Source organism: Oncorhynchus mykiss, chromosome 15, assembly GCF_013265735.2.
Source record: "Oncorhynchus mykiss isolate Arlee chromosome 15, USDA_OmykA_1.1, whole genome shotgun sequence".
In the NCBI taxonomy this organism is placed as follows: Eukaryota; Metazoa; Chordata; class Actinopteri; order Salmoniformes; family Salmonidae; genus Oncorhynchus; species Oncorhynchus mykiss.
In genome coordinates this window covers 11,045,066-11,068,476 of record NC_048579.1, presented here as the reverse complement: position 1 = coordinate 11,068,476, position 23,411 = coordinate 11,045,066, and the positions used below count along the sequence as shown (strand labels likewise).

At 45.7% G+C, this 23,411-nt stretch overlaps 1 protein-coding gene across 1 annotated transcript in view; it reads right to left on the bottom strand.

The window, feature by feature from the left end:
* Nucleotides 1-1,513: 1,513 nt before the first annotated feature.
* The window catches only part of LOC110490911 (catenin delta-2-like), a 22,061-nt gene continuing 163 nt past the window's right edge, over nucleotides 1,514-23,411 (bottom strand). The window contains exons 1-8 of the mRNA XM_036945606.1: nucleotides 23,393-23,411; nucleotides 19,680-19,799; nucleotides 14,742-14,914; nucleotides 5,221-5,341; nucleotides 3,948-4,164; nucleotides 3,616-3,715; nucleotides 2,321-2,441; nucleotides 1,514-1,518 (exon numbers count right to left, since the gene is read on the bottom strand). The exon at nucleotides 23,393-23,411 is cut by the window's right edge and continues 163 nt beyond it. Coding sequence (XP_036801501.1) covers nucleotides 1,514-1,518; nucleotides 2,321-2,441; nucleotides 3,616-3,715; nucleotides 3,948-4,164; nucleotides 5,221-5,341; nucleotides 14,742-14,914; nucleotides 19,680-19,799; nucleotides 23,393-23,411 — 876 coding nt within the window. The remainder of the gene's footprint in view (nucleotides 1,519-2,320; nucleotides 2,442-3,615; nucleotides 3,716-3,947; nucleotides 4,165-5,220; nucleotides 5,342-14,741; nucleotides 14,915-19,679; nucleotides 19,800-23,392) is intronic.

The window sequence follows — 23,411 nt, the reverse complement described above, 5'->3', positions numbered from 1 at the left end:
AGTCTGGTGTGGTGGTAATATGGTCACAGTAACAGCCCTAGTCTGGTGTGGTGGTAATACGGTCACCATGACAGCCCTAGTCTGGTGTGGTGGTAATACGGTCACTGTAACAGCCCTAGTCTGGTGTGGTGGTAATATGGTCACCACAACTGCCCTACACACAACACATCCATAGAGCAGTTATATATGCTGTCTTTCCAATGTCCACTCGGCCCATTGGCATCAGTGTTACTTCTATTGTTACTTCATATAGAAGAAGAATTACTTGGGGAAAGTAGCGTATAGATTTTATTGGGGGGAGGGGGAAGAATATTGTCTCAGTTTACGATGAGCTGGCATCCTGTATGTGGCCGTATGTGGTTATCACCTTTTCCTACTTCTTCCTGTTCTCAGAGTAAGGGGCTCCCGCTGCCTATCAGACAGGTCCTGGCTGAATTGATTGGACTGGCCTTGGATGTTGATCTCCTTTCCCCCCCTGTTCCTTCAGAATGTTGGCTTTGGTCTGATAGTTCCACATCTTGAAGATTCCCAGGTAAAGGTGTTTAGCGTTCTTCTGTTTTACCCCAATCCTATGGCACCGTTCCAGATCCTCTGGTGATATACCCACTTCAAGTTCCTCTGATATCAGTTTGACCACGTAGCTGGAAAGGTCCCCTTTGTCCTTGTCTTCCGGTAAGGACAATATTCTAGTGTGGTTTTATCTCATTCTATTTTCTTGCTTGTCTAATTCATGTTCCAAAAGTTTGCAGCTTTGTTTCCAAAAGGTTTGCTCATGCGCACGCTTTGTTGGTGCACGTCTAACATAATAGACTACTTAACTTTTTTAGCAAATCTACTGTTTTCATCACAGATTGTAACAGTTTGTTTGCTTTGGTGAAAATTGAGAGCATTTTAGCTACGATTACCTGGATATCATTTAGCTGTTCATTGCTCTCGTTTGCATCTCCAAGTTGTTCCTTGTCTTTTCTGCTGAGGGAAGCCATGGCTTGTAGGTTTCTTGTGGCCATGTCTGTTTAAATGATTGGATCGCTGTTGTACATAACTGAACGCTCACTCTCTCCCAGCTAGACAGCTCACTCTCTCCCAGCTAGACAGCTCACTCTCTCCCAGCTAGACAGATCACTCTCTCCCAGCTAGACAGCTCACTCTCTCCCAGCTAGACAGCTCACTCTCTCCCTGCTAGACAGCTCACTCTCTCCCAGCTAGACAGCTCACTCTCTCACAGCTAGACAGATCACTCTCTCCCAGCTAGACAGATCACTCTCTCCCAGCTGGACAGATCACTCTCTCCCAGCTGGACAGATCACTCTCCCAGCTAGACAGCTCACTCTCTTCCAGCTAGACAGATCACTCTCTCCCAGCTAGGTGTCTCAATCTCTCGCAGCTACTTGAGGATATATTGATCTATCGATGTTAGAGGCTTAACTTAAACTTTGTTGTCTGGCTTCTAACCACAGTTTTGTCTGAACAAACCAGAGCTACTCACTCCCCATGCACCTCATCAACAACTCCCTCACACTGAGGACAACAGTCAGACCACATAACATGTTAAAGACAAGCTATAGACCAAGGACCCAATTACCTCAATACAGAAGAGTAAATAACAGCAGAGAGGGAACGATTCAGTGCTTGCATTGCATTCATATAGGGATTCACCTTGAGGGATGTGTCGTGCGCGTGAGAGTGTTTTTGAGTGTGTGTGTGTGAGTGTGTGTGTGAGTGAGTGTGTGTCTGAGTGTGTGTGAGTGTGTGTGAGTGTGTGTGGGTGTGTGTGTGTGTGTGTGTCTGAGTGTGTGTGGGTGTGTGTGGGTGTGTGTGAGTGTGTGTGAGTGTGTGTGAGTGTGTGTGTGTGTGTGTGTGTGTGTGTGTGTGTGTGTGTGTGTGTGTGTGTGTGTGTGTGTGTGTGTGTGTGTGTGAGTGTGTGTGTGTGTGTGTGTGTGTGTGTGTGTGTGTGTCTGAGTGTGTGTGGGTGTGTGTGAGTGTGTGTGAGTGTGTGTGAGTGTGTGTGAGTGTGTGTGAGTGTGTGTGTGTGTGTGTGTGTGTGTGTGTGTGTGTGTGAGTGTGTGTGAGTGTGTGAGTGTGTGTGAGTGTGTGTGTGTGTGTGTGTGTGAGTGTGTGTGTGTGTGTGTGTGTGTGTGTGTGTGTGTGTGTGTGTGTGTGTGTGTGTGAGTGTGTGTGTGTGTGTGTGTGTGTGTGTGTGTGTGTGTGTGTGTGTGTGTGTGTGTGTGTGTGTGTGTGTGTGAGTGTGTGTGAGTGTGTGAGTGTGTGTGAGTGTGTGTGAGTGTGTGTGTGTGTGTGTGAGTGTTGAGTGTAGTCTTACCGGGCCTCTGGAGTGTAGCAGTAGCATAGAGATCGTGTGATATCTTGTACTGGTCGGAGGCGTGGTGGGCAGCCAGTCTCCTAGGAGACAGAGTAGCGTAGCTCCCTATGCCCGAACTCATCTAGGGAATCACATGTGTACAACATCCACGATTATCTAATGTCACTTAAGAATAATGTGAACTTCCATCTTTGCAATGAATATCCACGTCTGTAATACCTTCAGAAAGTGTTCACACCACTTGACTTGTTCCACACTTTGTTGTGATACAGCCTGAATTTAACATTAATTCAATTAAAAAATTTGATCACATCATTGGCCTACCAGCATCCCAGAGTAGCGTATTCACTGTTGACGTTGAGACTTGTAATTTGAATGTACTATTTAATGAAGCTGACAGTTGAGGACTTATGAGGCATTTGTTTCTCAAACTAGACACTAATGAACTTGGGGCCTCCCAGTCCTCTTTCTATTATGGTTAGAGCCAGTTTGCGCTGTTCTGTGAAGGGAGTAGTACACAGAGTTGTACGAGATCTTCAGTTTCTTGGCAATTTCTTGCATGGAATAGCCATTTCTCAGAACAAGAATAAACTGATGAGTTTCAGAAGAATGTTCTTTGATTCTGGCCATTTTGAGCCTGTAATCGAAGATACAAATGCTGATGCTCCAGATACTCAACTAGTCTAAAGAAGGCCAATTTCAGAACAACATTTTTGAGCTGTGCTAACATACTTGCAAAAGGGTTTTCTAATGATCAATTAGCCTTTTAAAATGACAAACTTGGATTAGCTAACACAACGTGCTTTTGGAACACAGAAGTGATGAATGCTGATAATGGGCCTCTGTATGCCTATAGAAATATTACACTAAAATCAGATGTTTCCAGCTACAATAGTCATTTACAACATTAACAATGTCTACACTATATTTCTGATCAATTCTATGTTATTCTAATGGACAAAAAATGAGCTTTCCTTTCAAAAACAAGGACATTTCAAAGTGACCCCAAACCTTTGACTGGTAGTGTAGGTGAGAGAAATTCACCTACACTACTGGTCAAATTGGGGTGGCAGGGTAGCCTAGAGCGTTGGACTAGTAACCAGAAGGTTGCAAGTTCAAATCCCCGAGCTGTCGTTCTGCCCCTGAACAGGCAGTTAACCCACTGTTCCTAGGCCGTCATTGAAAATAAGAATTTGTTCTTAAGTGACTTGCCTAGTTAAATAAAGGTAAAATAAAAAATAATAATTCTGAAATGATGAAGACTTTCTGAAGGCACTGTTTGTATCAATATACACCTGGTGCAGGGGGGATGATGACGCACAAGCCCCTCCTCCGGCAACGGATGCTATGGCGTTCGGAGGAGACCCTCCTGTCGTCGTCACGGAAACAGAGGTGCTGTAACCATAACAACAAGTTAAGTTATTGTAAACCATTTTTATTTTATTTTAGACATTTTCAAATCCAGAGAAATGAATAACAATTGCAGTAAGATTATAACTTTGTTCTTCTTCCAAACTAACCAATGACATTCAATCCCCTTCCAAACCAACCAATGACATTCACTCCCCTTCCAAACCAACCAATGACATTCACTCCCATTCCAACCCAACCAATGACATGGCCCTACCTGTAAGGCTTGGCGAGTCGGTTGGCGGGGGACTGTTTGTTGGGTGAGGATGATGAGGAGGAAGAAGGTAGGCGCTGTGTGGTAGCATAGCCAGGTGTGTCTGAGGCTGGACCCAGGCGCTGGAGCTTGCTGGGAGAACCAGACCCTCCACCTCCTCCTCCGGTTAGAGGGGAACTCACACGCTGGGTGGGCAGGGTGGAACTCGGGTAGTAGTGACCTGGAATCAGACGGAACAGGGGTTAAAACAGGGCTGCACAACTCGGTTAGGCATGTTCCCTCTCTAATGGTAAAGATTAGCATGTTCCCTCTCTAATGGTTAAGATTAGCATGTTCCCTCTATAATGGTTAAGATTAGCATGTTCCCTCTCTAATGGTTAAGATTAGCATGTTCCCTCTCTAATGGTTAAGATTAGCATGTTCCCTCTCTAATGGTTAAGATTAGCATGTTCCCTCTCCAATGGTTAAGATTGGCATGTTCCCTCTCCAATGGTTAAGATTAGCATGTTCCCTCTCTAATGGTTAAGATTAGCATGTTCCCTCTCTAATGGTTAAGATTAGCATGCTCCCTCTCTAATGGTTAAGATTAGCATGTTCCCTCTCTAATGGTTAAGATTAGCATGTTCCCTCTCCAATCATTAAGATTAGCATGTTCCCTCTCTAATGGTAAAGATTAGCATGTTCCCTCTCTAATGGTAAAGATTAGCATGTTCCCTCTCCAATGGTTAAGATTAGCATGTTACCTCTCTAATGGTGAAGATTAGCATGTTCCCTCTCCAATGGTTAAGATTAGCATGTTCCCTCTCTAATGGTAAAGATGAGCATGTTCCCTCTCTAATGGTGAAGATTAGCATGTTCCCTCTCCAATGGTTAAGATTAGCATGTTACCTCTCTAATGGTTAAGATTAGCATGTTCCCTCTCTAATGGTTAACATTAGGACTTGGGGAAGGTAAGCTGCTTCTAGATCTGTGTCTAAGGGCAATTTCTCAACAAAGCCGAAGGGACTGGATGCCATGTTCAGTTCCTTGCATGTTTTATGGCATTATCTCTGTCTCAGTTCTCTTTATGTATAATGTATGTACTGTATAATAACACAATACATTAGCTTTATGTATAATGGTATGTACTCTATAGGAATACAATAAGTTATAATAAAAGCTAAAAGGATTGGATGTCGTGTGTAGTTCCTTGTCTCTTGAATGTCATGATCTCTCTTTAAATTCGGGTCAGTACAATATTATGTACACATTGTAGGTATATAATATAGATATATACCAGTAGTGATCTGCTGTGCATCTGGTAGGTGGAAGGCACTGCCATGGCTCTGAGAGAAGGAGTCTCCTCCACTACCTCCCCCTGCCTGCTGCCTCTGCTGAGCGGCACGACTAGACGTCACCTAGGGTGGGGGGAGACGGGAAAGAGGAGAGGAGAGGGGGGGGGGGGGGAGGGGAGAGACGGGAAAGAGGAGAGGAGAGAGGGGGGAGGGGGGAGGGGGGAGACGGGAAAGAGGAGAGGAGAGAGGGGGGAGGGAGGGAGGGGGGAGGGGGGAGAGGAGAGGAGAGAGAGGGGGAGGGAGGGGAGGGAGGGGGGAGACGGGAAAGAGGAGAGGAGAGAGAGGGGGAGGGAGGGAGGGAGGAGGGGGGGGAGAGGAGAGGAGAGGGGGGGGTGGGGGAGACGGGGAAGAGGAGAGAAGAGAGAGGGGGAGGGAGGGGGGGGGGGAGACGGGAAAGAGGAGAGGAGAGAGAGGGGGAGGGAGGGGGGGGAGAGGGGGGAAAGAGGACAGGAGAGGGGGGGGAGGGAGGGGGAGGGAGACGGGAAAGAGGAGAGGAGAGAGAGGGGGAGGGGGGGGGGAGAGGAGAGGAGAGAGGGGGGGAGGGAGGGGGGAGACGGGAAAGAGGAGAGGGGGGGAGGGGGGAGACGGGAAAGAGGAGAGGAGAGAGGGGGGAGGGAGTGGGGGAGGGGGGAGAGGAGAGAGGGGGGAGGGACGGGGGAGGGGGGAAAGAGGAGAGGAGAGAGAGGGGGAGGGAGGGGGGGAGACGGGAAAGAGGAGAGGAGAGAGGGGGGAGGGAGGGGGGGTAGACGGGAAAGAGGAGAGGAGAGAGAGGGGGAGGGAGGGGGGAGACGGGAAAGAGGAGAGAGAGGGGGAGGGAGGGGGGCGACGTTGATAGGATATTACAATTACACCTAACACTTCTTCCACTTCTGTAGGTGTTTATATGGTAACAGATAGATTTATAGAAGCTATAACCTCTAACAGTCTCTATATGGTAAGAGACAGATTTATAGAAGCTATAACCTCTAACAGTATTTTTATGGCAACAGATTGATATCCTGTCCAGTTGAAGTCCACTATCAAGTCATTCATTTTGCACCAAGCCACAGTGAGGAAGCTGCCTCTACCCCAACTCAATGCAGGGTTATCTAATGTATTCCTCTAGATCCTCAGAGACAGTAGCACAGCATATGTTTCTACCTAGCTCAGCTCCTTCACCTCATGCAACTGACAGTCACCATGCATATTTCTCTAAAGGTGAACTACACACAGTCACACGCCCCATGCTGAGGCTCGCTGGCAGTGAACACACGATTTAACAATGTGCAGATACAAACACACACACACGCACACTCCATCCTGAGAAAGCTCCTGGCTCCAGGCTGTATTTTCCCTCTATAATAAGCCAAACGCGTGTCTGCTGATTACAATGTCTCTTTGGTTACAGTGTCTCTCATTAACACAAGGCCATGATAACTGATTCATCAGACACTGAAGTAATGGATGAAGCCGTTTTAAAACCCGCAGTCATTACTTCAGCAGAAAACCCAGCGAACCAAAATTGGTTCTGTGAATGTTCCCAGAACATTCGTTAGGTCGCGGCAAACGTTTTCGTAACACAAAAACTGCCCAGTCATAATGATGATTATGGAATGTTTGTATAAAACATTTGCCTTATGTTGCAAAAACGTTCCTAGAACACATTTAACATGTTCTTTAAAGGTTCCCAAATGGTTTCATGAGGTTGTGGGAACGTTTTGTGGACGTAAAAAAACAAAAATGTTCCCATAACACAGTTGTTCGGATAATTCTACAATGTTTCTTTATGATGCAAAAAACCATTCAACTGATGTTACAAGAACGTTCCCAAAACACATTTTGTCTGTTCTTTAAAGGTTCCCAGAACGTTTCTCTAGGTTGTGGGAACATTGTGTGGATATTACAAGAGATAGGTTCCCAAAACACTAAAACTGTCCAGATGTGCTGACAATCAAACACACTACAGTGCTGCTGTAACAGCCTCCACTCTTCTGGGAAGGCTTTCCGCTAGATATTGGAACATTGCTATAGGGACTTAGTGAGGTTGGGCACGGATGTTGGCCGACTAGGCCTGGCTCGCAGTCAGTGTTCCAATTCATGCCAAAGGTGTTCGATGGGGTTGAGATCAGGGCTCTGCCAGTTCTTCCACACCGATCTCGACAAACCATTTTTGCATGGATTTCCCTTTACCTTGCACAGGGGCATTGTCATGCTGAAACAGGAAAGGACCTTCCCCAAACTGTTGCCACAAAAAATCTGTTGTACAGAATTGTCTAGAAAGTCATTGTATGCTGTAGCGTAAACACTTCCCTTCACTGGAACTAAGGGCCCAAACCATGAAAAACAGCCCCGGACCAATATTCCTCCTCCACCAAACTTAGCAGTTGGCACTATGCATTGGGGCAGGTAGCATTCTCCTGGTATCCGCCAAACCCAGATTTGTCCGTCCGACTGCCAGACGGTGAAGCGTGATTCATTTCTCCAGAGAACGCGTTTCCATTGCCCCAGAATCCAATGGCGGCGAGCTTTACACCAGTCCAGCCGACGCTTGGCATTGCGCATAGTGATCTTAGGCTTGGGTGCGGCTGCTCGGACATCGAAACACTTTTTTAGGAAGCTCCCAACAAACAGTTAATGTGCTGACATTGTTTCCAGAGTCTGTTTGGAACTTGGTAGTGAATGTTGCAACCGAGGACAGACGTTCTGTGAACTTGCAATATACATTTTTACCTTGTCTTGTAGGTCCACAGAACATTTCAGGAACTTTAAGAAAAAGTTATATTTAAGTTTGACTTAATATTAAGTAAATAACATTCTAAATGTGTAGCTTCATAAAGCACAAGAAAGCAGATTGGAATACATCCTCTTTATGTTTCTATTCAATTTCTATTGAGTTAACGGCAATTCACATTTGAAACTAATCTAGAGACACACAGCATTTTAATTTAATTAATAGTTCATTTGAATAGCATTTAATCGTACAAACACGATCATATTGTACACACTTCAGAAATTTACAATTTGCACATGTGGTTTGAACTTGCAATGTCTGGTACCCAAGCCAGATTTTTATCCTATGTACCACCAGGGAAGATCTCTTACATTTCCCACATTTTGTTAGAGCCTTATTCAAAAATGGATTTAAAAAAATCCTCATCAATCTACACAAAATACACAATAATGACGAAGCGAAAACTGGTTTAGACAATTCTGTAAATATAACATTTGAAATACCTAATTGGCATAAGTATTCAGACCCTTTGCTATGAGATTGACTTGGAAAGGGACACACCTGTCTATATAAGGTTCCACAGTTGACAGTGCATGTCTGAGCAAAAACCAAGCCATGAGGTTCAAGGAATTGTCCGTAGAGCTCCGAGACAGGATTGTGTCGAGGCACAGATCTGGGGAAGGTCCCCAAAAACACAGTGGCCTCCATCATTCTTAAATGGAAGAAGTTTGGAACCACCAAGACCAAGACACCAGCTCATTCCCAGAGCTGGCCACTAAGCCAAACTGAGCAATCGTGTGAGAAGGGCCTTGGTCAGGGAGGTGACAAAGAACCTAATGGTCACTCTGACAGAGCTCCAGAGTTCCTCTGTGGAGATGGGAGAACCTTCCAGAAGGACAACCATCTCTGCAACACTCCGCCAATCAGGACTTTATGGTAGAGTTGCCAGACGGAAGCCACTCCTCAGTAAAAGTCACGACAGCCCGCTTGGAGTTTGATAAAAGGCACCTAAAAACTCACAAACCCTGAGAAACTGGATTCTCCGGTCTGATGAAACCAAGATCAAACTCTTTGGCCTGAATGTCAAGCGCCACTTCTAGAGGAAACCAGGCACTATTCCTACAGTGAAGCATGGTGGTGGCAGCATCATGCTGTGGGGATGTTTTTTGGCTGTAGGGACAGGGAGACTAGTCAGGATCGAGGGGCGAAGGTTCACCTTCCAACAGGAGAATGACCCTAAGCACACAGCCAAGACAACGCATGAGTGGCTTCGGGACAAGGCTCTGAACGTCCTTGAGTGGCCCAGCCAGAGCCCGGACTTGAACCCGGTCGAACATCTCTGGATCAGAAAATAGTTCCAACCATCCAACCTGACAGAGCTTGAGAGGATCTGCAGAGAAGATGGGAGAAACTCCCCAAATACAGGTGTGCCAAGCTTGTAGCATCATACCCAAGAAGACTTGAAGCTATAATCGCTGCCAAAGGTGCTTCAACAAAGTACTGAGTAAAGGCTCTGAATACCTACAGTATGTAAACGTGATATTTCAGTAGTTTTTTTAAACAAAATTTGCAAAACATTTCTAAAACCCAGTTTTTTCTTTGTCATTGTGGTGTATTGTTTGTAGATTGATGAGGGGAAAAATACTATTTAATCAATTTTAGAATAAGGCTGTAACGTAACAAAATGAGGAAAAAGTCAAGGGGCCTGAATACTTTCCGAATGCACAGTATGTCTTCTTTTTTCAGTATATAGTCATGGCGGTGTGGTCAATCGGGAGTTTCATGCTTCCTTTTTAACCTTCTTCGACAAAACGAATGTGTTATGAATGTCATTGTAACGTACTTATTTGGAAATTGAGGAACATTACACCACATTGTGGGAATGTTCTGTGCAACCTTCTGGAATATGGCAAGAATATGTTTACAACATTAAGGGAATGTTCTGTGCAACCTTCTGGAATATCGCAAGAATATTTTTACAACATTAAGGGAATGTTCTGTGCAACCTAACGTAATCATTGTATATGTATATTTCTAAATGAGCGTACTCTCTCTTGTAATGTACCCACACTGTTCCCACAAATGAATGGAAATGTTCTGGGAACTTTTAATGAACTCAGAAAGGCTGCTCTGTCAACACTCTTGCAACGTCAAAGGAATGTTTTTTGCACCCTGATACAAACATTATCTCAATGTCAGCACAATTTGACAGTTTTAGTGTTTTGGGAGCCGATCTCTTGCCATATCCCCACAATGTTCCCAGAAACTATAAAGAACAGACAAAATGTGTTCTGGGAACGTTGTTGTAAAATCAAGTGAATATTTTATAAAAACATTGTATATATCATCAGCACGACTGGATCGTTTTTGTGTTATGAGAACATTTGCCACAACCTAACAAATGTTCTGGGAACATTCACACAACAAATGTTAGTTTGCTGGGAAAACATTGCTGGTACTTTGTGTTATTACATTACTTGGAAACCTAATGAGAGTTTTGGGGGAAAGTTATTATTATCAAATGTCCAGCACAACATTTTGATGAATGTTACAATAGGTATTTCATCTAAAACATTTAAAAACAAAAACAACAATTTTGTTGTCATTCTTTGAATGCTTTTGGGATGTTATCATCCTAATATTAGATAAAAACCCTAACTACAACTTAATGGTAATCTTATCTAATGTTCTGGGAATGTTCCGAGTTTGCTGGGTAGGGTCTCAAACCAAAAACACTATTTTGGTGCTGTTGTGTCTGGGTTTCATTATAGAGGGAGAAGGGTTGCAAAATTATGGTAATATTCAAAACATTCTCAGAAATCCAGAAATCCGAGTTGGAGGATTCTGTTTTCTCTGTTTGCTCCCTACTTTGTCTGTTTGTTCCCTACTTTGTCTGTTTGCTCCCTACTTTGTCTGTTTGTTCCCTACTTTGTCTGTTTGCTCCCTACTTTGTCTGTTTGCTCCCTACTTTGTCTGTTTGTTCCCTACTTTGTCTGTTTGTTCCCTACTTTGTCTGTTTGCTCCCTACTTTGTCTGTTTGCTCCCTACTTTGTCTGTTTGTTCCCTACTTTGTCTGTTTGCTCCCTACTTTGTCTGTTTGTTCCTTACTTTGTCTGTTTGTTCCCTACTTTATCTGTTTGCTCCCTACTTTGTCTGTTTGTTCCCTACTTTGTCTGTTTGCTCCCTACTTTGTCTGTTTGTTCCCTACTTTGTTTCCTACCTAATCTTCTAAGTGGATTTCTGGAAAACCTGTAACCTTGTAACCTTCTGGAGGAAGATACTATGACGCAGTGTGTGTGCAGATTAAACCTGATCCCTCTGTTCCAGGTGAAACATCTGCATGCTTTATTAAATATTCAACTGGAGGCCCATAGTGGTATAAATACACTGCAGGAGAACAGCTATCTGATGCAGTGGCTTATATAAACACTCAAAGTCACACACTCCAGCACAGCCCAGCCACAAGCGCACAAGCGCACAAGCGCACACGCACACACACACACACACACACACACACACACACACACACACACACGCTATGAGAGATGCATAAATAGATATTCCAATCTTAACTATAGAGTTTCACAGTGTCTGTTATAAGTGCTAGATCTCTAATGTATTCCTTCTGGATAAGAGCATCTGCTAAATGACTCAATACTGTAAGTCTCTCTGGATAAGAGCGTCTGCTAAATGACTCTTTACTGTAAGTCTCTCTGGATAAGAGTGTCTGCTAAATGACTCACTACTGTATGTCTCTCTGGATAAGAGTGTCTGCTAAATGACTCTCTACTGTAAGTCTCTCTGTATAAGAGAGTCTGCTAAATGGTGTATATGAAGCAGTACTATATGAGGCAGTAGCCTAATATAATCAGTCTATCCAGGCCTGGTCACACAAACACACACAATACAGTAGAGCCAGAGGTACTCAGAACATCTCCCAAATCAACCTGACAGAAAGGGCAAAACATCACTGGAACCCAACGAGACACACAGAGAGAGAGAGAGAGAGAGAAGAAAGAGAGAGAATAAAGAGAGAGAAGAAAGAGAGAGAAGAGAAGAGAGAGAGAACAGAGAGAGAGAGAAGCGAGAGAGATAACAGGAGAGAGAGAGAGAAAGAGAGAAGAGAGAGAGAGAGAGAGAGGAGAGAGAGAGAGAAGCAAGAGAGAGAGGAGAGAAGAGAAGAGACAGAGATGAGAGAGAGAGAGAGAGAGAGAGGAAGAGAGAGAGAGAGAGGGGGGTCAGAATATGGATAAGGGGATGGGGAGGATGAAAACTGAACACAGGCCCATTCATGTTGTGTGTGTGTGTGTGTGTGTGTGTGTGTGTGTGTGTGTGTGTGTGTCTGTGTGTGTCTGTCTGTGTGTGTGTGTGTGTGTGTGTGTGTGTCTGTGTTGTGCGTGTCTGTGTGTCTGTGTGTGTGTGTGTGTGTGTGTGTGTGTGTGTGTGTGTGTGTGTGTGTGTGTGTTTGTGTGTGTGTGTGTGTGTATGTGTCTGTGTCTGTGTGTCTGTGTGTGTGTCTGTGTGTGTGTGTGAGCTGGATTTGGTGCAATGCAAACCTGACATAAATTGCCACTTCCTTTCGACAAGTAATTAGCGACATTTTCAAATGAAATTTCCAAAATATTTCCCTATGCATTATTCATAACCATAAACAAGATAAAATAAAACCCCTCAATGCAGGGAGGATGTAATGAAGCTTTACAGCTGGTAGCAAATAGCATGTATGTTTGTGTGCGTGTATGTGTGCGTCTGCGTAGGTGAGTGCCTGTATGTGTGTGTACTCCTGCATTCAGCTAGCTTATGAGGAAATGAACGTAGGGGATAAATGTCTTCTGTATGCTAGAGGACAATGACTTCTCTTGATTAGTGTGAAGAGATTAAAACACATTCACATCCTTTTACAAATTATTAGAGAAATAACAAACCAAACCCACAGCTCCCCATGCAATTAGACAGATCAATTAGACAGTGTATCTCCACGGCTCCTCTCTCTCTTCCATCCAGATCAATTAGACAGTGTATCTCCACGGCTCTACTCTCTCTTCCATCCAGATCAATTAGACAGTGTATCTCCACGGCTCCTCTCTCTCTTCCACCCAGATCAATTAGACAGTGTATCTCCATGGCTCTACTCTCTCTTCCATCCAGATCAATTAGACAGTGTATCTCCACGGCTCCTCTCTCTCTTCCACCCAGATCAATTAGACAGTGTATCTCCACGGCTCTACTCTCTCTTCCATCCAGATCAATTAGACAGTGTATCTCCACGGCTCTACTCTCTCTTCCATCCAGATCAATTAGACAGTGTATCTCCACGGCTCCTCTCTCTCTTCCACCCAGATCAATTAGACAGTGTATCTCCATGGCTCTACTCTCTCTTCCATGCAGATCAATTAGACAGTGCTATATGCATCTGTCTTTTCCCTCTTCCTCTCCACTAGCCATTTACACTGACACACACACACCACACACACACACACACACACACACACACACACAGGCCCGGGTGACTAGCGGCAGGATAGACCACACTTGATGGTGCGCACACACACACATACACACACATGAGAGAGATGAGCATGAAAAATAGAGAGAGATGTGCATGAGAAATAGAGAGACGGAGATGTGCATGAGAAATAGAGAGACGGAGATGTGCATGAGAAATAGAGGGAGAGAGATGGAGGGAAGGATAAGTAGACAGAGAGAGAGAGAGGGAGAGAGAGGTGGAGGGAAGAAGAAATAGAGAGAGATAGAGGTTGAGGGAAGGAAGGAAGGAGAGATAGAGAGAGAGAGAGAGAGAGAGAGAGGGGAGGAGAAAGAGAGAGAGAGATGGAGGGAAGGAAGGAGGAAGAAATAGACAGAGAGAGAAAGAGAGAGGTGGAGGGAATGAGAAATAGTGAGAGAGTGAGATGGAGGGAAGGAAGGAGAGATAGAGAGAGAGAGAGAGAGAGAGAGAGAGCGAGCGAGAGAGAGCGAGATGGAGGGAAAGAGAAATAGAAATAGAGAGAGAGAGAGTTAGAGGGAAGGAGAAATAGAGAGAGTGAGATGGAGGGAAGGAAGGAGAGATAGAGAGAGAGCGAGCGAGAGAGAGTGAGCGAGATGGAGGGAAAGAGAAATAGAAATAGAGAGAGAGAGAGAGATATGGAGGGAAGGAGAAATAGAGAGAGAGAGATACGGAGGGAAGGAGAAATAGAGAGAGAGAGAGATGGAGGGAAGGAGAAATAGAGAGAGAGAGATATGGAGGGAAGAAGAAATAAAGAGAGAGATATGGAGGGAAGGAGAAATAGAGAGAGAGAGATATGGAGGGAAGGAGAAAACGGAGAGAAAGTTAGAGCAGACTTTAGCTGATTTCTGAGCAAGCGGCTAGCGGCTAGCGGAAGACTTTTGACTTGGAAAACTTGCCTTTATTTGAACCCTTCACAAGGTTAAGCTAGTGAGCAGAAAAAGGTCAAAACAGTCAATACTGTGCAGTACAGCCCCCCAGTCAAGAGCAGAGTAGAGCAGAGAAGTGAGGGGGTAGGGAATATACAGCCAGCTGAATGCAGCATCAGGAGGCACAGAGCCACAACTTATTTCATCGGTACTGTTCGGCGTCTACTGTATATTCAAAACCTTCCGGTAGCCAGATGAGGGTAACTTTGTCTTGGAGCTATGATTTAACAGCATTATAAGAACAAACTCATCACAATAATCACCTTCATCATCATCATCATCATCATCATCACCATCTTCCTCATCGTCTTGGTGACCTACCTGGTTGTAGCTGTGCACGGCCCCACCGACTTGTCCGCTGCGCTGTGGCGTTGCCGCTGCAGCGCTGTCGCTAAGGGCGAGGGTCTGGTTGCTATGGTAGCTGGTGGAGTACTGGAGTGAAGCCTCCGGGGTGGAGTTAAGCTGCAAAGAACTCTGGGAAAGTAGAGAGGGACCTGAAGAGAGAGAAAGAGATAGCGAGAGAGACGAGAGGGGAGCCAAAGAGAGACAGAGAAAGAAAGGGAGGGAGGGAGCGAGGGAGGGAGGGAGGGAGGGAGGGAGGGAGGGAGGGAGGGAGGGGAGACAGCGAGAGAGAGAGAGAGAGAGAGGAAGAGAGAGAGGAAGAGAGAGAGAGAGAGAGAGAGAGAGAGAGAGGAAGAGAGAGAGAGAGAGAGAGAGAGAGAGAGACAGAGAAAGAAAGGGAGGGGGGGGGGGAGACAGCGAGACAGTGAGAGAGAGAGAGAGAGAGAGAGAGAGAGAGAGAGAGAGAGGAAGAGAGAGAGATGCAGCTATTTAGAACAGGCAGTGCTGCGTTTCAGCCCTTGGTGAGTTTGAAAAATAATACATAATTAATCAGGAGAGGGAGAGGAGCAAAAGTAGGGGGGGTGGAAGGGGAAGAAGAAGAGAAGAGAAAGAAGGGATGAAAGAAGGAGCGAAGAAGAAAGGAAGAAGGGGTGGAGAAAAGGAGAGAAGAGGAGTGTAAAGTAGAAAAAAGTAGAAGGCAGAAGGTGTATGTAAGTTGAGCTCAGATAAAGTAGAGGAGAGGAGAGGAGAGGAGAGGAGACAAGATAACTCAGATAGAGGAGAGGAGCAGAGAATGAGAGAGGAGGGGAGAAGGAGAGAGGATGGGAGGAGTAGAGAGGAGGAGAGAATGAGAGAGGAGAGGAGAGATGAGGAGAGAAGGAGAGCTCAGATAGAGGAGAGGAGGAGGAGACAGGAGGGGAGAAGGAAGGAAGAGGGGAAAAGGAGAGAGGAGAGAAGGAGAGGAGAAGGAGAGCTCAGATAGAGGAGAGGAGGAGGCGAGAAGGAGGAGGGGAGAAGGAGAGCTCAGATAGAGGAGAGGAGGAGGAGAGGAGGAGAAAGCCCCTTGAATAGAAATTGAATTGAGAGGAGAAGAGCAGGAGAGCTCAGATAGAGGAGAGGAGAAGGGGAGGAGAAAGGAGGGGAGAAGGAGAGAGGAGAGGAGGAGGAGAGAAGAGATGAGAAGGAGATCTCAGATAGAGGAGAGGAGCGGAGGAGGAGAGAAGGAGAGGATAAGGAGAGCTCATATAGAGGAGAGGGCGGAGGAGGAGAAGAAGAAGAGATGGAGAGCTCAGAAAGAGGAGAGGAGCGGAGTAGAGAGGAGGGGATAAGGAGAGAGGAGAGGAGGAGAGCTCAGATAGAGAAGAGGAGAGTAGCGGAGGAGGAGAGAGGAGGGGAGAAGAAGGAGAGCTCAGATAGAGAAAGGCGCGGAGGAGGAGAGAGGAGAGGAGAAGGGGGAGAGAAGTTGAGCTCAGATAGAGGAGCGGAGGAAGAGAGAAGGGGAAAGGAGAGCAGGAGGAGAAGGAGAGGAGAGGAAGAGAGATTAATGGAGAGAATGGGTTGGAGAGGAGATGAGGAGAGAGCGAAGAGGAGAGGAGAGGAGGAGGAGAGGAGAAGAAGAGAGAGAGAGGAGAGTATGGGGAGAGGAGTGGAGAAGGAGAAATGAGAGGAGTGGAGAAGGAGAGGAGTTGAGGAGAGAGAAAAAACTGGAAACTGGTCTTAGGAAAGTTAGTGAGAATGCATGTATCTTTTTAATCACAGCTCTCTCTCTTTTTCTCTCTATATTTATGTCATTTATGCGTTGGCGTCTCAGAATATCTTAATTTATCATCTGGGCTGTGTGGAGTGATGTCACTTTCAACTGGGGCATGTTTAAACACACACACACACACACACACACACACACACACACTAGTGCAAGCTTATACTATCAGTCTCCATCAGCATCAGAACGCTAAGCATTCTGGGTAGAGGTGATTGCCTTTCTTTCACCACACAACACACTTAGAGAGCAACAATCTGCCTGGACTAGAGGGAATACACACACACACACTCCAAATGAGAGGAGCTCTGCCGGGTAAAGAGGCATCTCTTGGAGAGGAGAGAACAAAACTGCTGTGTCCTTCATCACACAAAGAGGTCGGCAGTGAGGGATCTGGGTTTGTCAATGCCACTTAGATATTTGACCTTGTAGATAGATCATTGACTTGGTAATTAGATCGTTGACCTGGCAGTTAGATCATTGACATGGTGTTTTTTTGGGGGGTTTTTTTCATCACATTCCCAGTGTGTCAGAAGTTTACATACACTCAATTAGTATTTGGTAGCATTGCCTTTAAATTGTTTAACTTGGGTCAAATGTTTTGGGTAACCTTCAACAAGCTTCCCACAATAAGTTGGGTGAATTTTGGCCCATTCCTCCTGACAGAGCTGGTGTAACCGAGTCAGGTTTGTAGGCCTCCATGCTCGCACATGGAGGCCTACAAGGTCAGGGCTTTGTGATGGCCACTCCAATACCTTCACTTTGTCGTCCTTAAGCCATTTTGCCACAACTTTGGAAGTATGTTTGACACACACACACGAGAATAACATGTCTTCTTTCTTCCATTTCCAGTTATAACAACATGAATGGGCCTGTGTTCAGTTTTCATCCTCCCCATCCCCTTATCCATATTCTGACCCCTCTCTCTCTCTCTCTCTCTCTCCCTCTCTCTCTCTCTCTCTCTCTCTTCCCCCCCTCTCTCTCTCTCTCTCTCTCTCTCTCTCTTCCCCCCTCTCTCTCTCTCTCTCTTCCCCCCTCTCTCTCTCTCTCTCTCTCCCCCTCTCTCTCTCTCTCTCTCTCTCTTCCCCCTCTCTCTCTCTCTCTTCCCCGCCTCTCTCTCTCTTCCCCCTCTCTCTCTCTCTCTCTCTCTCTCTTCCCCCTCTCTCTCTCTCCCTCTCCCTCTCTCCCTCTCTCTCTCCTTCTCTCTCCCCCCTCTCTCTCTCTTTCTCTTTCTACATCTCTCTCTCTCTTACCCTCTCTCTCTCCCTCTCTCTCTCTCTCTCTCTCTCTCTCTCTCTCTTACCCTCTCTCTCTCTCTACATCTCTCTCTCTCTCTCTCTCTCTCTCTCCCTCTCTCTCTTACCCTCTCTCTCTCGCTCTCTCTCTCTTACCCTATCTATCTCTCTCTCTCTTCCCCTCCTCCCTCTCCCTCTCTTTTTCTCACTTTGTTTATGTGAGTATAGCACACACACAACCACACACTGACAAAACACATATACCACATATACACACTGACACACACCACACACACACTGAGCCACTTTGACGTATTCTGACATTTAGTTGAAAGCAGTGTGTGCATCCCCAGAGATGCTTGTAGGACAATAGGAGATTTACATTTCTCTACATAATCTTGAACAGGAAACTACAGCCTTTTTTACCATCTCGGGAACTCAACATGGAGGGCTACACTTGGTTCTCTGTTCTTCAGTTCAACCGTCTTCTTTTTAGAAGTGCTAGCTACATCTCTACACAAGTTTAACCCTCCATTTTGTCTCATTTTGCTGAAAGCCTGGGAATCCCTTCACTTCATCCCTGATCCCCTTCTGCTACCAACATCAATATGAGCGAGAAGACTATCGTTTCTATCCTTTCTTTTCTATCGTTCCTCTGTGTTTTTGTAGTGTGGGATTAAAACTATGTGCAGTGGTGTTTCAGAGCATCCTCTCCTCTCCTCTCCTCTCCTCTCCTCTCCTCTCCTCTCCTCTCCTCTCCTCTCCTCTCCTCATCTCCTCTCCTTTCCTCCACCCATCTCCTCTTTTCCTTCACAAAATACTTTTATTTTAATCCAGATTCTGGTTCCTATGAATTATTAAACACATGTCACTTTTTTTGGTTCACAGGGAGAGGGGGAATGTCACACACGCACACACGCACACATGCACACACGCACACACACACACACACACACACGTCTGTATCTTTTGTTCTGTATAAGAGCTTTTTGTATAATATCAAAGTTGCCGGATAAAGGAAAACCCAAACCGGGGTTTCTGTTCTTTCCAACCAAATGGTCCCTTCTCCTCTCAGTGGACTGACTGTCATTGTGAAAACATTTCAAGATTCAGGAACAGACGGTAACATCTGACACCTTTTGCCCCTCAGGGGACTGAAAAGATTTGCCATGGGTCCCCAGATCCTCAAAAAGTTCTACAGCTGCACCATCCAGAGCATCCTGATCGGTTCCATCACCGCCTGGTTTGGCAACTGCTAAAGAAGTTAGTAGCCCAGTACATCACTGAGGCCAAGCTTCCTGCCATCCAGGGCCTCTATACCAGGCGGTGTCAGAGGAAGGCCAGAAATATTGTCAAAGACTTCAGTCACCCAAGTCATAGACTGTTCTCTCTGCTTCCGCACGGGAAGCGGTACCGGAGCGCCAAGTCCAGGACCAAAAAGCTTCTCAACAGCTTCTACCCCCAAGTCACAAAACTGCTGAACAATTAATCAAATGGCCACCGGACTATTTACATTGACCCCCCCCCTTTGTTTTTACATTGCTGATACCCTTCCTACATGTACAAATTCCCTCGACTAACCGGTACCCCCTGTATACAGCCTCGTTATTGTTACTTCATTGTGTTACTTTTTATACATTTTTTTACTTTAGTTTATTTGGTGAATATTTTCTTAACTCTATTTCTTGAACTGCTTTGTTGGTTAAGGGCTTGGAAGTAAACATTTCACAGTAAGGTTGTATTGAAATCAAATGTGATTTGATAAAGAGTAGGAGCTATGAAACACACACACACACGCATGGACACACATACACAAGTATACACACACAAGCACGCATGCACACATATACACAAGTACACACACACACACACACACACACACACACACACACCCTGTCATAATGAAATAAGAGCTGTCCGTACGTTCTCCTGTGTTGAATTGGTGAGGGTCCAGTATTCCAGACACCTGCAGGGATCTGATGCAGGAGTCGACCATCTCCAGTCCTGTGGTCAGCTCATCCTCTATGTCCTTCTGGCCATCCGCTGCACAGGAAGCAGGAAACATGGGCAATAGGTTAGTCTGGGTAAAGGTTGTGACACAACAACAACCTTATATACAGTGCCTTCAAAAGGCATTCAGACGCCTTGACTTTCTCCACATTTTGTTAGGTGACAGCCTTATTCTAAAATGGATTTTTTTTTTAATTCCACTCATCAATCTACACACAATACCTCGTAATGACAAAGCAAAAACAGGTTTTTAGAAATGTGTTGTAATTTATAAAACAGAAATATAACAGAAATAAAACGGAAATATCACATTTACGTAAGAATTCAGACCCGTTACTCAGTACTTTGTTGAAGCATCTTTGGCAGCGATTACAGCCTCGAGTCTTCTTGGGTATGACGCTACAAGCTTGGCACACCTGTATTTGGGGAGTTTCTCCCATTCTTCTCTGCAGATCCTGTCAAGCTCTGTCAGGTTGGATGGTTGGAACTATTTTCTGATCTCTCCAGAGTTGTTTGATCGAGTTCAAGTCCGGGCTCTGGCTGGGCAACTCAAGGGCATTCAGAAACTTGTCCCGAAACCGCTCATTCGTTGTCTTGGCTGTGTGCTTAGGGTCGTTGTCTTGGCTGTGTGCTTAGGGTTGTTGCCTTGGCTGTGTGCTTAGGGTCATTGTCTTGGCTGTGTGCTTATGGTCGTTGTCTTGGCTGTGTGCTTAGGGTCGTTGTCTTGGCTGTGTGCTTAGGTCGTTGTCTTGGCTGTGTGCTGAGGGTCATTGTCTTGGCTGTGTGCTGAGGGTCATTGTCTTGGCTGTGTGCTGAGGGTCGTTGTCTTGGCTGTGTGCTGAGGGTCGTTGTCTTGGCTGTGTGCTGAGGGTCGTTGTCTTGGCTGTGTGCTGAGGGTCGTTATATGGGCTGTGTGCTGAGGGTCGTTGTCTTGGCTGTGTGCTGAGGGTCGTTGTCCTGGCTGTGTGCTGAGGGTCGTTGTCTTGGCTGTGTGCTTAGGGTCATTGTCTTGGCTGTGTGCTGATGGTTGTTGTCTTGGCTGTGTGCTTAGGGTCATTGTCTTGACTGTGTGCTAAGGGTCGTTGTCTTGGCTGTGTGCTTAGGGTCATTGTCTTGGCTGTGTGCTGATGGTTGTTGTCTTGGCTGTGTGCTGAGGGTCGTTGTCTGGGCTGTGTGCTGAGGGTCGTTGTCTTGGCTGTGTGCTTAGGGTCATTGTCTTGGCTGTGTGCTTAGGGTCATTGTCCTGGCTGTGTGCTGAGGGTCGTTGTCTTGGCTGTGTGCTGAGGGTCGTTGTCTGGGCTGTGTGCTGAGAGTCGTTGTCTTGGCTGTGTGCTTAGGGTCATTGTCTTGGCTGTGTGCTGATGGTTGTTGTCTTGGCTGTGTGCTGAGGGTCGTTGTCTGGGCTGTGTGCTGAGGGTCGTTGTCTTGGCTTTGTGCTTAGGGTCATTGTCTTGGCTGTGTGCTGAGGGTCGTTGTCTTGGCTGTGTGCTGAGGGTCGTTGTCTTGGCTGTGTGCTGAGGGTCGTTGTCTTGGCTGTGTGCTTAGGGTCAATGTCTTGGCTGTGTGCTGAGGGTCGTTGTCTTGGCTGTGTGCTTAGGGTCATTGTCTTGGCTGTGTGCTGAGGGTCGTTGTCTTGGCTGTGTGCTTAGGGTCATTGTCTTGGCTGTGTGCTGATGGTTGTTGTCTTGGCTGTGTGCTGAGGGTTGTTGTCTGGGCTGTGTGCTGAGGGTCGTTGTCTTGGCTGTGTGCTTAGGGTCATTGTCTTGGCTGTGTGCTGAGGGTCGTTGTCTTGGCTGTGTGCTGAGGGTCGTTGTCTTGGCTGTGTGCTGAGGGTCGTTGTCTTGGCTGTGTGCTTAGGGTCAATGTCTTGGCTGTGTGCTGAGGGTCGTTGTCTTGGCTGTGTGCTTAGGGTCATTGTCTTGGCTGTGTGCTGAGGGTCGTTGTCTTGGCTGTGTGCTTAGGGTCATTGTCTTGGCTGTGTGCTGAGGGTCGTTGTCTTGGCTGTGTGCTGAGGGTCGTCTCCTGTAGGAAGCTAACCTTCGCCCCCAGTCTAAGGTCTTGTGTGCTCTGGAGCAGGTTTTCATTAAAGAGCTCTCTGTACATTGCTCCATTCATCTTTGTCTCGATCCTGACTAGACTCCCAGTCCATGCTAATGAAAAACATCCACACATCATGATGCTGCCACCACCATGTTTCACCATAGGGATGGTGCCAGGTTCCTCCAGACGTGACGTTTGGCATTCAGGCCAAATAGTTCAATCTTGGTTTCATCAAGGTTTCATTCAGCATCTTGTTTCTCCTGGTCTAAGAGTCTTTAGGTACCTTTTGACAAACTCCAAGTGGGCTGTCATGTGTCGTTTACTGAGGAGTGGCTTCCGTCTGGCCACTCTACCATAAAGGCCTGATTGGTGGAGTACTGCTGAGATGGATGTCCTTCTGGAAAGTTCTCCCAGCTTTTTATTGAACCTTTATTTAACTAGGCAATTCTTATTTACAATGACGGCCTACCAAAGGGAAAAAGGCCTCCTGCTGGGACAACACAACACTGCACAAAGAGATACCTAACACAATAACATAGCATGGTAGCAGCACATGACAACAACATGGTGGCAACACAACATAGCAGCAGCACAACATGGTAGCAGCACAACACACGGTACAAACATTATTGGGCACAGACAACAGCACAAAGGGCAAGAAGGAAAAGACAACAATACATCAAACAAAGCAGCCACACCAATCAGTAAGACTGTCCATGATTGAGTCTTTGAATGAAGTGACCAAGGCCCTTCTCCCCCGATTGCTCAGATTGCTCAGTATACCCGGGCGGCCAGTTGTAGGAAAAGTATTGGTGGTTCTAAACTTCTTCCATTTAAGAATGATGGAGGCCACTGTGCTCTTGGGGACCTTCAATGCTGCAGAAATGTTTTGGTACCCTTCCCCAAATCTGTGCCTCGACACAATCCTGTCTCTTAGCTCTGTGGACAAATCAGATGACCTCTTGGCTTGGTTTTTGCTCTGACATGTAATGTTTAACTGTGTGACCTTATATAGACAGGTGTGTGCCTTTCCATACCATGTCCAATTAATTGAATTTAGCACAGGTGGACTCCAATCAAGTTGTAGAAACATCTCAAGGATGATCAATGGAAACAGGATGCACCTGTTTTCTTTATGGGGTATTGTGATGTCATTATGAGGTATTGTGATGTCATTATGGGGTATTGTGATGACATTATGGGGTATTGTGATGTCTTTATGGGGTATTGTGATGACATTATGGGGTATTGTGATGTCATTATGGGGTATTGTGATGACATTATGGGGTATTGTGATGTCATTATGGGGTATTGTGATGTCATTATGGGTTATTGTGATGTCATTATGGGGTATTGTGATGTAATTATGGGGTATTGTGATGTCATTATGGGGTATTGTGATGTCATTATGGGGTATTGTGATATCATTATGGGGTATTGTGATGTCATTATGGGGTATTGTGAGTAGATTGAAGAGGATTTTTGTTTACTTAATTCATTTTAGAATAAGACTGTAACATAACAAAACGTTCCTAAGGCACTATTATGGTTAGTGATTATAAATAAAAACATCATTTAACACTTACCTTGGGTGTTCCAGCGAAA